A 17,477-nucleotide genomic window follows, 5' to 3' on the forward strand; every position below is an offset into this window, starting at 1 on the left:
GGAGCCTGAAGTCTATGGGGAAGGAAAAATAAAAAAGCTAGGACCGTTATTTCAGTCGGTTTTGAGACAAAATAGAATGAATTTGACTGAAACACACAGAATGATACCAGTAATAATTCTGTTCTGCTCCTCTACTTTATTTTATTTAGAGAGAAAACACTGTGAGAAATTCAAGTAGCTGTAAAATATTTTCTACCTATGTGTATGTGTGTGTGTGTGTGTGTGTGTGTGTGTGTGTGTGTGTGTGTGTGTGTGTGTGTGTGTGTGTGTGTGTGTGTGTGTGTGTGTGTGTGTGTCATCCATTTGACAGAATCAAAAAAAGGTCATAGGTCAGGAATGAGGTTTGATTAAAGAATAGGTTTTTAAAGCACCAATTGTTAGGGTTATAACAGGTGGAGATTCAGGCCTCTGTCTTGTATTATCTGGTTTATACAAGTATTATATTCTTCTTGCCATAGTTTCAATGAAACTGGGTGGGTTGGGGCTTACTGAAAGAAGCAATAATATGTATGTTATATGTTTGTATAAAATCAAATCAAAATAATACAAATGACCATAATATTGACATTCAACAAACAACAAAACCTCAACCAAACCCTTATAAAGCCATGATTTAGTTTTGCAGAACTCGTGTAATGGATTGCAGTGTTATTAAACCATGCATGTGTTTGTGTTGTTGTGCCCCCACCCCTACAGGCAAGCATGAAAGTACATTGATCTTTAGTTTAGCAAATACAAAGGAGGTCTAAGTTCCCATCAGAGACGGTTCACACACCTGTTCATAGAACTCGTTGACAATGCCCTCTGTCCACTGCAGATGCAGGTCCTTGCACTTCAGAGGCCCATTGATGTCAGCCAGTTTAATGCACATCTGGCATACAAGCAACCTGTCATTCTCATTAGACCAATCAATACCTGTGGACGGATCATCACCCACCTAGTGGATCAACAAACAGACATGTTGACATTTAACATATTAAAGCATGTTAACAAGAAATTGTAGCTTCCACCAGTATTTTGAGGTACATAAGCAGACTTTTTCCTGGAATAACACTGCACTTTATTTAAAAATGTAGAGGTTACAATCACTATGCTTTAAAAAAGTTATGACCACTTACAGTTTATGTATATCAAGATAGATATAACTATCTAATAATAATAATCAGTGACATTTAATTATACATTTTACATTATTTCTATAAACGTGGCAGCACTCAAACATGTGACGTTACAGCTTGTTATTTCTTGTTATATTTAATGAGTTTCAGATCTGCAGAAGCAGGACCACTGACTCCCAGAGTCTTATAATTCTAACCTAATAACTCAGGAAGCTGAAGAAATCAAGTGCAAAACATGATGGGTACTTCACAGAAGGCTAATTTGCTTCCAGGAAGAGCAGAGCAGGGTGTAATACACTGAGAGAAATTGCTGTTACTTCTGCTGCCAAGCCAGCGGGCTCAATGCTAGCTGACAGGCCGTGGCCATCGAGCACCACCACTGTACTAATACTCACAATGGAAAAATCCAAGACCCTCAAATCCAAAGCCAACATTCTGTCTGCACTTAAACGAGTTCTTGAAAAGCTGCAGGGCACTTTGTGTTGTTGACTTGAGCTGAACATACTGCAATGTTATGCAATAACAGTCTGGCCATTTCCCTTTCAATAAAGGGACATTTTTTCCTCCAACATTAACAAAACTGAGGTATGAGTGTATGTGGCGAGCACCTCTACAGAATACATTAAACACCAAACTGAATAATACTGCAGCTATTTTAAGTTTACTGGACAATTTATTAATCAGCTATATAACAATATATAACAGTACATTCATAACCCAGTATTGTCCCAATGTAAAATCCCAGAACCCTTTGCTTATGTTAAAGGTAATAAACAGTCTGAGAATTTTTTAAGTTCATGATGTCGTCGAATGAATCACCATTATATCCATAAACTCTTCAGATCTAACAGTCATTTCTCTTCAATATTAAACAATATGCTAATATCAAAAAATTACGCTTTTAGCATTACCTTAGCATTGAACTCAGCTAGGAAGTCAAAGTGTTTCTTCAGATCAGTGGCCAGGATGGCTTCAATGACCAGAAACCGGAAACGCTTGAACTCCACGTGGTCCAGGTTAACGAGGAAGTTGTACTCTGGCCGCGACATGAAGAGACTCCAGGCTGAGGCAGCGTGGTGGTTTTCCAGAACTGATCGATCATTGTAGAGCACAGCCTGCAAGCACACAAGCACTTAACATTTACACAAACAAGTACAAAAATGCCTATATATGAGTCCAGCAATCCTGCACATACGGCACTAAAAAGAGATACAAAAAGGGAGACTGGATAATGTAGATGCTTCAACTGTTGCTAGAAGAAGTTAGAATACTGGGAGAGATTGTGCTTTTAAAGTCTTGTCAAGAAGAGTACAAACGTGCTACTATCTGATATATAAGCAGTCTTTCGGTATCAAGACAGCCTGTTTACCAAAATTTAGGAGATATGTCTAGACAAAAAATACAGTATACATCTAGACATAACTTTACAAATCCAATCTGTAATTTTTTGAAAATCAAAGACGAGTGTTTACATGCGTAACAGTAAATCAAACAAATGAACTAACTAAACTTAAACTAACTTCTATTTACTCTGATCCTAATCAGGTAATGTTCTTTACTATAGGCTGAATAGCACGAGTACCTGTGGGGCACTGGTGGCCACGAGGAAAGCATTGGTCCGCCCAGGGTGGTCGTAGTCGTGCATTGCAGCAGCCACATAAAGGGCCATGAGCTCCAGAGCAGGTATGAGGCCTGACATACAGCCATAACCATCTTCTGACACAGTGTAGGTCTTTGAAACCAGGAAGCCCATATGACTGTGTGTTATCCCGCTGTCGGAGTCTAGCCGCAAGGGAACAGACAAAGTGAGGAGGGTGAAGAGCAGGGTGGGATAATTTACACAAGCACACATACTGTACTGTCATGTGCACATCCCTAAACACACACAGACACACACACTCAAGAGCACACACACAAAGAAACCCACCCTTGACATTCAAATCCACTTATATGTGGATCAAAGGGATGGCCCTGGTAAGGCATACAAATGAGGTTATGGAAATATGGGTGAGAGGGAACTCTAATCTGCCTGCAATTTCATGCTGTTCTAGACTTCAAATAGTGTTTGGTACGTAAATGCAAGTGCCAAAAGCCTGAGTAAGATAAGACAAACTGTGAGCACTCCTGTAGGTTAGATGCTCAGACGTTAATGAGATGACTCACAGTAAAGCTGCAGGCATGTGGGAAAATCTAAATAAAAAGTCTGGCCTACATATAGACAATCTCGTAAATGGCTTAACAAAAGTTAGAAAAACTGAAGAAAAAGGTATTGAGAGCTCATGTGTTGCGGCAGCTTAACTTGATTACTACTACTTTTTGGACTGATTCACATCTACACCAGCACCCCACTGGGACATGTAAATGTCCACATATATGAACTAATGGACACACCTGAGTCACTGGTAGAGCTGTGGTCAGTAATGAGGCATGGCAGACCAGGAACAGCCTGCGTGGTGAGGTACCAGACTGCATGAAGCACATCTGTTGCGTGGACCCTGTTGTGATCTGGGTCAGGAAAGAAAATAATTCTGTTTAGTGTGTGTAGTCTTGTCCACCAGGGTGCACTGTTAAGCTGCTAATCTTGTACCAACATAAAGGCTGCAGATAGTCAAATATGACAAGACGGGAAAAACGGTATGATATTTCCCTCTAGTGGCTGGTTTCATTTTTACAGCTGCAAACAACATTATTAAAAACACAAGAGGGAGAGAGATGTTCAAGCTTACATGGTATGTCTCTGTAACCATTCTCAAGGGCGTGGAAGTAGTTCATGAATTCTTTTACAGGGATCTTGAAAGTCTCAAACAGGCCAGTGTCTTCAAAGAGCCTGTAGGAGACCTGATACACCAAAATCAAAGTGTGAAAGAGAGTTTGTGAACATCACCGGGGTTGGATAATCAACACATTACGTGCAAGAGGGGTACAATAGTTTATAAAAAACTGGAAATCATATTCAATAAATGCTAAGATTGACATAATGTTACTAAGTGAGCTGTATTACTTTCAAGCATTTTATGGCTGATATTTTGTCTCAATCTACGTTTCATTATGCAAACAAATCAGTAGTTTTATTGACACTCTGGCTGACCTCTGACCTTTATCATTGGTGCTCTCAGATGTGCTCACCTGACTGAGGATCCGTCCATATTTCCCATTGGTCTTTTCCATCAAAGTGAAGATGGGGAAGTTCCAATTGTTTAGCTGACTCATCAAAGGCTCTAAGTCCTCCATTATTAACGGTTCTGGAGCGAGAATTGGTTTGTCCTATACAAGTGACATTGGATAAAAAATGGTAAGAAAACAGATACAAAGTAAATAATGTGTGTTCCAGCATCACTGTGTGATTATATATTTTTTTTCTTGCATTAACAGAGTTATATTGTATTAGCCTTGCCTTACCTCTGGAGGTATTAGTGGGTGGAGGATAATGTTCTGAGCAGGGTTTTTTCCTTCTTCTGTGTCCTCCTCTGTATGTGCTACATCACTGCTGTCACTGTTGTTGGCTTCGTGGGTGCTGTCATAATCTGATGACACAACCACTTGGTCCTCTGCTATTAAAACAAAAAACAAAAAAAACAAAGAGATGTCACACTGCGGCCTAACAGTGTAAAAATCTACTGTTAATCTCCTTAAGCTGATGCATATTGTCAGATATTTTGGGGTGCTGAATTTTCTCCTCTGGTACATCTTTTCACCACTTTTCCTATTCCTGGTTTGTTATAGTTCTTGGAATTAAAGTCCCAAAGATGGTGAGTGGTCTTATTTGTAAGAACAGACAAACACTTATTTGCACATTTAAGTCATGAGACAGGTGCGTAGGAGACGTATGCGTGGACCAAAACTTGCAAATAAACTCCCACACACTATCTAACTTACAATACTACATTTATTTGCAATGTTTCTATGCAAGACCTCCATCAGGCAAAGAAAGTGTTTGTTAACACTGGTGCATCTCTGTGATTGCTGCCATACCTCTTCACTCAGAACATGTCCTAAAGTTGGCAGCAATGCTTTGTACAGCAATCTGAGTTGGATCATCAGAAAACCTAGTGTGTCTGCACTTTCAACGCTGGATTTCTAACTGATTGGTTGTTGAATACTTGTGCAAAATGATGAATGTGGTAAGAATTTCTTACTCTATACTAGAGTGTAGTACTAAGTGAATGAGGCCAAAAAGTGAATGAGACCAAAATCGTATGTTTACCTTAAGCTGAAAATTATAATTATCTTAAAACTATCTTGATTTGACACCCCAGCATCTTAGTTCAGTTATGTATGGAAAACCAAATAAAAAAAGAAAATCATCCTGAAGTAAGACACAGTGGAAATATCTGTTTGCATTTTTCCTTTGACATCAATACAAAACTATTTACTTGGGACCGTTACTTTATTTATTTGTTTGGGGTTTTATGCAACTGTACAGTTTGGGTCAGGCTCCTATATCACATAGTGATGGTAATGACCGAAATGATAGAAAGAAAGAGGACTATGAGCATACCTGACCGTGGTATCCTGTCTCCCTTGTCTATTGAGCCCTCCCCATGGCTCAGTTTGATGTATGGTCTCCCACAGCTGTAGACAAGAGGGGTTTAACAGGTTAGAGATAAAGTGCATGAAAGGGAAATGTTTCATTTAACTCCATAATGGATGACATTTCCCGCTGTAATGCTGTAATATTTGCAGCTAGTGCTGTGTATATATGTCAGAATCAATCAATTTCAGTGATTTTGAAAGTAAAACATTTCATTGATGTTCATGCTAGAGACTACACACTGAAAGTCAAAAGACAACATGTTATCAGGGTCAGTTTTATCCTCTGCTCAAACATTTATATCCAACTGTGTATTAAAGCATGTGCTAATCAAATGGAAGTTGCTGTTTTGTAGTTTTTGTGTGATAACACTACATTGTAATTAAGAAAATGTGGTGTTTATCATTATGCTGAGAATTCTACCTAGTTGGTTTGTCCAGAACCCAAAATCAACAGAAAAAAGTTGAAATAGAACACTGGGAGACAAATGCAGAATAGTACATGTGTGTTTGTTTGTAGAAAGCAAAATGTCTGTAGCTGCGCCAAAGAATTGGGAATAATGCCATTCTCTACATCTGTCTTTGATGTCTAACCAGTCGGCAGAAGTTGTCAAAAAAAAACTTAATGGGACTCCTACTGTGCTATCCCCACATGAAACAGACATTGTACAGATGCTTCAAGAAAAATACTCATTAATGAATCTAATGGATGCACACATTAACACAATGCAATGAGAATAAACAACAAAACGAATTTGAAACAGTTGCTGGTACTGGCGCTGTTATAAATGACTCATTAGAAATTGAGCCCCCCCTCTTTGAGCTTTATGACAAATCAGCCACAGCAACAGCTTACTGCTAAACACAATCTCAGAGACAGATGGAAATATTCACATTTATTGACTACATTATAAATCAAACAGCAAATATTATCTTTTAGGGAAAGAGCCTTGAGTCGGCCTGTACTGGTTAGTTAGCTGTGTGACACCATGGGGAGCCTCCCGAGCTGCTCAACAGCTTTTGCATGTTTCTCCACTGAGGCCTCCGTCAGGCTGTAGGTGGTTCCAATTAAAATACCTCTCCCTAAATGTTGTAAAACCTGCCTTCTCAGGGCAGGAAATGCCTGCCGTTAGAGCATGGTGTCACAGGGAGCACAAAGGCCTGTAGTGTGTCTATCTCCTTCTGATAACTTGTTTCTTGAACACTTTTGAGCTGTACCCACCCTGCCTAATGGTCCTGAGGCCCCAACAAAGGTAGTTCTGTTGTGTTTGCATGGCCAGGTTGGACCACTGTGTGTAATGCCTAGCAGGTGTGTAATATAAAATAGTTTGATAGTTTGGCGGGCAAACAGTACATTATTGTCAGGGGGGTCTGGGCAGGCAGCAATGCTTGGCTTAAAAGGTTTACTTTTAATGAAAGTTGAAGAACTGGCAGACACCCTTCCTATTCTGCTAATGCAGCAGAATAGCCTCCGCTATTGACATTGAGCCTTCAGCACAGAATGTAAATAAGTAGGCCGGCCATTTTCACTCGAGGAATCTGTTGGTCACGTATCAAGTGATTCTGCTTTCATCACAAAAAAATTCAAAGTGTAGTTACAGTTGTTTGCACTGTAGTTACAGTCATTTAACTGTCACAGTGAGATATACAAAGACGAAATACACATTCCTATATGTTTTTGTTTCAACCCTGTCTCCTAGAAATGTAAGTTTACATTCTAAGGATTGCCTAATACTTTTGAGAACAAGGTAACTGCTGCCTGCAAATTTGTTTAAGCCAAGGAAACAGCCTGTACCCGTGGTATGCCAACATGTAGATCTTACTTTTACTTTTCATAAAAGCAGAGAAACAGCAAAATATTAATATTTGAGAGGCGAGAAAAAATTAATGATTGATTGTCAAAATATTTAAAGATGTGCTTTCAATTAACTGATAAATCAACACATCTTTTCAGCTCTAGATAAGTTCTGTATAATCATTTCATGACTTTGCAGACCATAATGCATAACATGATATAATTATAAAGTGAATAATGACACAGCAACTAATACAACTAAGCTGTGGGTTAGCATACTGTCGCTACAGCTGCTGCTGCAAAGCTAACATAAAGAGAGGACGGGACGGTTTCCCAGAGCCAGCACACCAGTTCCAGACAGTGATACTCACAGCTCTCCTGCTACTATAGCTAACATCACAACAACAGCGTGTCTTGGCAAACTAGAAAGTCAGCTGAATGTCTGTGGGCAAGTTATTTAATATTACCCGACACACAAATGATGGTTGGAATAGTGTTGTGTGGCTCAGTCCAAGCCACTTTGTTTGTTTACAGAGCCAGGGCTGTGTACAAACACCAGATCCTTTTTCATCGCACACACAGAACACATAGCTAGCAGACCCTTTGCTGAATTTGAAATCTCCTCATTATGATGATATAAAATGTAATTTGTGCGGCAGAAAAATTTTCAAAACATATAAAATTAGTTGCAAATGAACAGTATAGGCCAATGTATTTATATTTTCTCGGCCCTGACACACATATTTGTAAAAAGGAAAACAATGTTATATTTTTTAAATACAACACATGTGCTTTTTTTCTTTACCAGTTAATTTTTCATGGAAGGGGTTCAGACCCAATATCTCTACATCAATTTAAAATGTCTTCTCTTTTTCCTCTAACTTAATACAATGTATTTTTGAACGTAGGTGTTGTACATTCTGATATATGGGATGATAAATCTGATATAATGTTTGTATATACCGTTAAACTTTGATTAATAGCCCGGGCTTTTATTTGCTAAAATCACTGAATTGACCCTGCCTATATTTGGGACAGGCGTCCATATGGGACAAGCCTTTAATTTGTCTTGCACAAAACTGAAATAGGCTACTATGAAAGAATTTATTTATTTCAAACAGAATATTACTTGTATAAAAATTACCCAATAATATTAAATACATGCCACCAGCACCTACCTTGAGATCCTCGGGCAGAGGTCTGTTGTCTGTTCCAGAGTCTCGACTGAAAACTAAAGGGGACAAAGCGTTTGTTGTCAGGGCCCCAAGACTCTGGAACAGCCTGCCCGAGGAAATCAGGTCGGTTGAGTCAGTGAACTCTTTTAAGTCCCTTCTTAAAACATACTTTTATAGGAAAGCCTTTCCCGATTTTATTTGACTTTATTTTGTCCCTTTTATTTTATTCTATTTTACTTTTATTTTATATTTATCTTAAATGTGTATTTTAGTATTTTCAATGTTTTCTTGCTTTTATCATGTATTGTTTTTGTATTATTGTCTTTTGTGTATTATTGTCTTTACACTTGTTAAAGCACTTTGTAACTTGTTTTTGAAAAGTGCTCTACAAATAAAGATTATTATTATTATTATTATTATTCATTTTCATCATCTGCTCAGATAGACGGCTTATGCGCTTGTATTTTGAAGGCAGCAACCTAATGAAAACAAAAACACGGTGCAGGATGAGAAAAGTGTGAGAGAGTGATGGACTTCACATGACAGGATTCATAACTTGGATCAATTTTTATGAAAAGCTGTTTTGATTCTTTTGATCAGTGGACCCTTACAAACTGAAGGAATTTCAGACCTGTGTGTAAAATACTAACAATTAACAACAGAGTGAAAACACTGAGTTTCCCCTTGTGGGATTAATAAAGTATATCTATCTATCTATCTAATGACCACACCTGCTGCAATGACAGATGCAGTGAGTGGAAATCAATCCCAGATCTCCCACACCAAAGGCAAGAGCATTAACCACTGTACTATGGATCACACCCTCCCATCCCTTGATCCCCATACTCTAACTCGCAAATACATACATACTCACCTTGCACATACATACATTCTCAGTTTGCACATACATACATTCTCAGTTTGCACATATATACATACTAACCTTGCGCACACATACATACTTTACCTCGGACATACATACATACTTATTCTCTTGCATATACTAACCTTGCGGATACATAAATACTCACCTCACACATACATACATTCTTACAACTGACAGAATGTTTGTGTGTTCAAGCAGGTATCTATGTGCGTGACAGTGTGTATGTAGGTGCGAGCGTGTATGTGCAAGTGTAAGGAACAGACACATTCGGACTTAGTGAGTGGACTTAACAAGCGCTTTGAAGGTAACGGAAGTTGGCACTTTTTTTTCTTTTCATCTATTGTACCATGCTGTTTACACCAGCAAATCTATAAGAATTAGACTTTATGGCTTGTTGTTTCCGGTAAATGAAATGAACGATTGAATTGTGGAGAATCTAAACGATTTAAGGATGTGCAGCATGTCCACACTGACATATTGATCAGCTTAGAAGCAGCTTAGAAGCAGCTAAAGCGGGTGACCTAGCGGGGTTTAAGAGCCTTGCACCTACGTGATGTGTGTATAATTGCTCTCCTTCAAATGAGTAGTATATAAACATTTGTAAGAGTTGAGGTAGTTTTTTTTTTTTTCAGAAGACCAGTCAAAGTAAGGTCAAATGTCAAAATATGTTTATTTTATTTTATTTTTTTTAACTAATTTAAATGCAGCGAAAGTGAATTGTAAGCAGTCAATTGGAAGTCTTTCTCTGGAATGGAAAATAACTCCTGTTCTCAGTCACTCTTATAAAAGCACCTTGGCATTCTCCAGTATAAACCTTAATAAAGTAAATTATCCTGTAGTAGGAAATTATTCCTGCAACATTTTCTGCTTTTTCTGAAAGCCCTGCTGCCTTTCCTCTTCCCATGTTGCTTATCTTAATGTCTGGAGCCATGCAGTAAGATCTGACTGGCCTCTGCCCGCTCCCCTCTCCACTGCAGTTTACTCCCAGATTTTATACTCAACCACTCACAGCAGGTTGACGGATTACATTTGGTTTAGAGCCCAAACGGACAGTGTCCAAGCCACTATAAACACAGCAGCCATTATTTCTGCTTCCAGTAATCTACCTACTCTCGAGCCAGATGACGTGAAGAAGATAACAGCACAGTGGCTGGGGCTAAGGGAAATGGAAGGTATTCAATCGCCCTCTTTTATACCAGGTCTGTCTGATAAAAAGCTGATACTGTCTCTTTGAAGTCGGTATTATTCCTTCTCAACACTGTACGTCACTGAAAGCTGACATGATGGAAAAAAGAGGGAGAAAAAAAGAAGCCTAATGTCCTAATTAAGATTGTACAGATTTGATGATGGAGCAGAGAGAAGGCAATTGAAGCCACGTGTTCATTTTCTCCCAACGTTCCCTCCATGTGTTCTCTCTCTCCTTCCCTCTTCCCCATCCATTTCTGCCTCTCACTTCTCTGAGAGGACTCATTACATATCAGAAATGGTTATTGGTGTTTTGTATGATCTGTAAATAAATTAATATGTTACTGCCAAATACAGGTTAAAGTAGATAAATTAGAAAAACACAGCCTTCTACTCTTCTACTCTCAAAACTTGTGATTGTTGTGTTAAAGCCTACTTGAGAGATTATGTGTTGGCAGGTTGTCGATTGCTAAGAGACCATCAACAGCAAGCAGTTGTCAGTAGGCATGGGCCCTGTTTAAATGTCTTTTAGCTTAACACTGAAGCCTTACTAGCTCTCTCTCATTTTAGGCATCTGGATAATGCCTAAAATTAAATCTAAATTAAGTGTTACTCAGAAGAGAGCCCTCTTAGCTGCAGTAAACTAAACCCAGAGACTCTCTGTATTCTCAAACTGTGTCTGTATAACCCCTTCCAGAAGAAGCAGCCGTGACAGTGTGTCTGTGTGTGTGTGTGTGTGTTAATTGTGGGGTTCTGGGGACAAGCGAGAGGCCCAGGTGTTTGTTTATACTCACACCACTATAAGTGGCCATAGCTGGGGCCTGCTGCTGGGCTGGGCTGAGCTTTAAGACCAGACGACGGGGCTTTGTGTACAGAAGCTGCACAGTGTGCTTACATTCACAGAACTTGTTCAAGTATCACACTGTCATTGTGCAAACAGACCCAAACACGCCATTGACAGATGCAGCCCACACAGTTCTTTAAAGGGCTCAAGGCACAAAAAACAGTGCACAGAATTTTTTAAACAATATAATTTAGAACTGAAGGTTGGATATACCGTAGTCATCAGCTGTATAATTTTGTATCAGTTTTCAAATATATTATGTAAATTTTACACCACAATAAACACACAGGGCAGCACGGTGGTGCAGTGGTTAGCACTGTCGCCTCACAGCAAGAAGTTCAAAGTGTGGGTTCAAACCCCGGTTGCCCCCGCCTTTCTGTGTGGAGTTTGCATGTTCTCCCCGTGTCTGTGTGGGTTCTCTCTGGGTGCTCCGGCTTCCTCCCACTGTCCAAAGACATGTGGGCTAGGTTAATTGGTGACCCTAAATTGTCCTTAGGTATGAGGGTGAGTGGTTGTTCGTCTATGTGTGGCCCTGCGTACCCCGCCTTTCGTCTGATGCCAGCTGGGATTGGCTCTAGCCCCCTGCGACCCTGTATGCAGGATAAGCGGTTGACGATGGATGGATAAACACACACTACATATAAACTGTAATATAGATTCTATTAGAGTTTATAAAAAGAGGTCAAATGTTTTATTAAAGGCAATTGAAAGAAGAGAGATGGGTGAATGTATCTGATATATAGAACATAGGATTAATATCGCATGTCACAACTTTCACTTTCCCACAGTCTGTAATGTAGTAGATGCACAGCAGTGTTTTTTTGTTTTTTTTGATTGTTTATGACAGAATGAAAACAGACCAAACCAAACCATTAGATTTATATCAACTAGCAGATACACACTCTAACAGTTATGCTGTCCACAGATGTATACATGCATGTGTATTGAAGACTCCCTGACCAAGGCATACATACAAGTTTAGAAGCCTGTGATGAAATTTTATTTTCTTTACATGCTGTTTCTGGATATTTAATTGTTCAGTAGCAGATTTTAATAAATAATTAAAAACACAAATTTGTCTCAGAATTTGTCCCACAAATTAGTAGGTAGGTGAGACTTTTTTAAAGGGCTATGGGCTAGCTATATCAACAGAATGAGTTTGTATTGAGGATGTCACATGTCACAAAGAGCTCTTTAAAAAGCATTTTCCTCTTCAGAGAATACCCTCTGGGAACTTGAATAAAGAAACATGTAACTGGAAAGCTAAGAGGGCTGTTAAATTACCTCACCTGAACCATCAGAAGGATGCAAGAATGCAAGTAATGTGCTTTCTTAGTTCAATTCAATTTTATTTATATAGCGCCAAATCACAACAACAGTTATCGCTGAGCGCTTTTCATAAAAGAGCAGGTCTTAGTGGTCAGCAAAGAATTCACTCAGTGTATGCAGTGATATGTGCAACACACAGACAAAAATGTTTTTGGTTTTTTTTACAATTTGCTACATAAGACTGAGAAGTTCACTCACTAAAGCAGGCTAAAAGGACACAGACAGGCACGTAGATTTTTTTCCAGCCCAGATGATATATACACACACACTGACAGAGGCCAAACATACGTACATGGAAATGTACAAAGTACTTGATCAAACACCTGAGCAAGAACATTAAACTGCTACTGTATCATCCATTCTTCTTGGAAGGCTTTCCACAAGAATATGGAACCTAGCTATTAGGATCTTATCCCCTTTAGCCACAAGAGCATTTGTGAAGTTGGACACTGTGTTGGGAGACAAGTCAGCTTTCAAATTCATCCAAACAGTGTTTGATTGGTTTAAGGTCTCTGATCAGGGAAACCCAAAACTCGTCTCTCAAAACAATTAAAATTTTTTAAACCGATTGACCTTGTTTGTGCACAGTAGCACTGTCATGCTGAAATAGGAAATGGCCTTTCCTAAATTGTTGCCACAAAGTTGGAGGCAAACTAACTATCACTATATGTTGTAAAATTAAGATATCACATGATTGGAAAAAAGGGGACAAAGCGTAAACAAAAAGTACACAAAAGTGGGGTGGCGATGGTGCAGTGGATAAGACATGCCTTTGGTGTGTGAGACACAGGTTTAGTTCCCACTGTGACACATCCACCAATGTGTCCCTGAGAAAGGCACTTCACCCCTAGTTGCTCCAGAGGTGACTTCTGACATATATAGCAATTGTAAGTTGCTTTTGATAAAAGCATCAGCTAAATTAATAAATGTAATGTAAAGTGAGGGGACACAGGTGTCCACATGCTATTGGCCTTATAGTGTATTTATGGTAGCGGTATTTTGTATATCAAAACACATTCAATATAGAACAGGTCAGATTATTGCAGAAGAGTTAATTCATATTTCATACGCATTTTTCAAGTAAGATGTACTTGAAATTAATTAATAAACTGAGTATATATACCAGCTATACCAACTAAATTCAGTTATCATTTGATGCTCTGTGATTAGTCTTTGCTTCTAATTTCCAAACTGAAAAAAACAAAGTAATTCTTCTGGAAACACCAAATTTCTTAAAAAACCCAAATTAGTTTCTAAATTAATCAGAGGTGGTAAATAAGCCATGAAGTTGGCATGCCTCATTTTACATCCACTACTCTTTAACAATTGTTAAAAAGTTTCAGGGGGTTTGCAAAAGCAGTGAGTTAGTTTATATCTAAAAATATACCGACTGGTCCGGTAAGTACATGAGCAAGCTGATTCAAATCTCAAGTTCCAGACATAAAGCTTGTAGTGAAAACTAAGCTCATGAGAAGTATTCTGCGTTCTTCTTTTTGTATTAGAATAAAAGATTTGTTAATACCATCCTTAAAGGTGGAGTATTCTGGAGAAATTCATTACCATGACAAATACCATGATATAGAGTAAACAACGACACAGCAAGTAATGTAACTAATGTTACTACACATTGCCAGTTTGTGGGTTAGTTTGTGAGTTAGTCATTACAGTTGCTGCTGCAAAGCTAACATGCAGAGGACGAGACGGTCCTAGAGCCAGCACACCAGTTCCAAACAGAGATACTCACAACTCTCCTGCTACTATAGCTAACATCACAAAAACAGCAAGTCTTGGCAAACTAGAAAGTAAACTGAATGTCCATGGGCAAGTCATTTAACGTTACCTGACACACAGATCTTGGCTGGAATGGCTGGAATAGTTTTGAGAGGCGGGGTGCGGGCCACTTAGTTTATTTCCCATTTACAAAGCCTGGGCTGTGTACAAACACTGGATTATTTTTCAACACACACACACACACACACACACAACGGAGTTATTTGCTGAATTTGACAAAAAGACATGTATTGGATTAGAATCGTTTACCCCACCTTTAAATACAAAAAATGAGAAACAAGAGCCATATATTGTTGTTCTGTATGTCTGCACATGCAAACAAAGGCATCAACGTAACTGTTGTCATCAGCTGAAAGTGTAGTGTTTAAATCCACGCAGGCTGTTTTCAGCGTGTCTTTGAGTCAGACATCCGACATGGCTTTCTGAGGTTCTACTACACATTAATAATTAAGCTCCAGCTTCAGTTTAGAGATCAGACAAATGCAACATTTGAAAATTAAACTGACTTTAAACAACAACATGCACACACATACATACAAAGTACTAACTGTCCCCTAGTTTGGCACATCACAAGCATCTGTGACGGTGCTTTGCAGCACAGAAGCAGCTCTATTTATCAGAAGACTTTCGTGCCTATGACAAACTCGGCTGGGGAAAGACCGAATAAGGTAGATGAAACATGGAGAGACTCTTTCTTGTTGAGGCATAGTTAATATTTTAAGGACAGGGAGCACGTGCTCTCTAGTATTGCTTGTGCATCCACATCATAAAAAAACATTGTATGCAGGATAACTCATACACGCAAACATGCACAGCTGTCTCTCCATTTTCAACTCCTTTTAAATTTGTAAAAAACATTATTTTCCTGAGTTGTTCTAATATAATCCAAACATAACATCACAGTAATCACAAAGTAATTGTAAGGAATGTAATCTCTGCACTGATCACAGTAAATTACGCTGAAACATTTCACATAGTAGTCATGACTACCCTAATAAATTATGACCCTGTGTTTATTCTACATTTAATGCATCGATGTGATTTACTAGCAAAACAAAACACTACAGAAACAAACTTCTGTTACTTCAAATTATATTTGTTACATTTTCAACAATATGGGACTGTTGTTTCTTGACATTTCTACTGATTCCCTGCATCTGTATTAACCCCATCTGAACACAATAGAGCTATAAGGCCAGATTTTCTCAACGTTTCTCAGCGTTTGCAAAACAAAATGCATCCAGACAAACACCCCACTGCACATATACATTACTGCACACAGACACTAATCAGTACTAACACATAACCTGCAACATTCTCTTTCCCACAACACATTTCTCCCAACTAAAACAATACCTTCAAACACACAACAACACAAAATCACACATTATCATTATTTCACATGCAGATCTTCTGAGCCATGATACTTCTGTGTAGCCTGAGTCTTGTGCTATCTTCAGCGCTAGTGTGCATAGAGTTGATGTGTGTCTTCGTTATTCAGGTTAATGCGTTTGCCTATGGGGCATATTTCCATTCTGGCTCCCATTGCACACACATCCTCTTCTGAACTGCTGCGCCATTACTGTTCACTCATGTCTTTGGTATAATTACAGCCAAACTGCTGGGAATAAACCCCTTTAACATTCAGAGTGTTGTGTCATACTGTGATAGTGTAACTAAGTACATTTACTCAATTACTGTACTTCACAACTTTGCAATAAAGTAGCATAAAGTACAAGCTACTTGCATATTTCAATTTTATGATACTCTATACTTCTACTCCACTACATTTATTTGACAGCTTTAGTTACTAGTTACTTTGCAGATTCTCAGAATCAGATTAATACAAAATATAAATCAACTAATAAATGATGATACATTGTTATAGATTAGGCTAAACTAGATGAAATTTGCCCCACCTTTATCAGATGCAACATTAGTGACATTTACACATCCAGTAATATAATCTACATTTTATCAAATGAGCCATTCTGCATTGTGAGTACTTTCACTTTTGGTACCTTTGGTATATTTTGATGCTAATACTTCAGTACTTATTTTTAAAATGAAGGAGCATTTTTACACTGTGGAGCATTTTTACACTGTGGTATTACTCTTTTTTTCCGTTACATTTTTTATATCCTTTTTATTTAACTTAACTTTATTTAAGTTTTACGTGGGTTAAGGATTTTAGTCATCCGACATGGATTTTAAGCTAGATGACCGTAAAAACGCGATCAACGCTACTGACCACAACAAAGCTCCGGTGACTATGATAGCCGAGATAACTCTGCCCCATGAGGACTGCTCACTCCTTAAGAAAGCGAACAAAAAGATTGCTGACCTTATGTAAGACATCCGACGACTTTCAGAGGAACTCAAAGAGAAAGATTCCCTGCTGACTGGCTTTATGGATGTGGCTTCAGTACAAGCCAAACAGATTGTTTCTCTTAGCGCAACCGCTAACATCCAGGACACCGTGTTTTGGGACCCCTCTAGCCTTCCCAGGCTTTCATCCTGCTCGACTCCGAAGCATCAGTCAACCTGGGCTGAAGTGGTGGTCCGTGGCTGCAAGAGAGGCTCGGATGGGGCTGCCTCTCCTCCGCACATCGGCCTCTCCAACCGCTATGCAGCCCTGTCTAACGACACTCCGGTCCATCCAGCGGATGCACCTGCGGCTTCCAGTCTCCCTGATACGGATCTCTTTCGGCGCACAGTGCCTGCCGACACTGTTGCATCTCCTTCACCGGCTACATCTCCTGCACTGGGCCGCCGGTCTGCCGCCGGGCCTGATCGGCGGCCGTCATCCCGGTCAAAAACCTCC

The 17,477-nt window shown here is 39.0% G+C and overlaps 1 protein-coding gene across 3 annotated transcripts in view; it reads right to left on the reverse strand.

Annotated features, from left to right (window-relative positions):
- Window positions 1-17,477, reverse strand: part of LOC123961798 (cGMP-inhibited 3',5'-cyclic phosphodiesterase A-like) — a 78,621-nt gene that overhangs the window by 9,664 nt on the left and 51,480 nt on the right. For 2 of the 3 annotated variants that reach the window (XM_046037501.1, XM_046037503.1), the window contains exons 5-12: window positions 5,617-5,690; window positions 4,518-4,669; window positions 4,245-4,382; window positions 3,845-3,956; window positions 3,510-3,623; window positions 2,701-2,900; window positions 2,030-2,233; window positions 776-937 (exon numbers count right to left, since the gene is read on the reverse strand). In XM_046037501.1, the coding sequence (XP_045893457.1) occupies window positions 776-937; window positions 2,030-2,233; window positions 2,701-2,900; window positions 3,510-3,623; window positions 3,845-3,956; window positions 4,245-4,382; window positions 4,518-4,669; window positions 5,617-5,690 (1,156 nt within the window). The remainder of the gene's footprint in view (window positions 1-775; window positions 938-2,029; window positions 2,234-2,700; window positions 2,901-3,509; window positions 3,624-3,844; window positions 3,957-4,244; window positions 4,383-4,517; window positions 4,670-5,616; window positions 5,691-17,477) is intronic. The other variant, XM_046037502.1, reaches the window with a different exon arrangement.

The sequence above is a fragment of the Micropterus dolomieu genome, linkage group LG22 (assembly GCF_021292245.1).
Source record: "Micropterus dolomieu isolate WLL.071019.BEF.003 ecotype Adirondacks linkage group LG22, ASM2129224v1, whole genome shotgun sequence".
NCBI lineage: Eukaryota > Metazoa > Chordata > Actinopteri > Centrarchiformes > Centrarchidae > Micropterus > Micropterus dolomieu.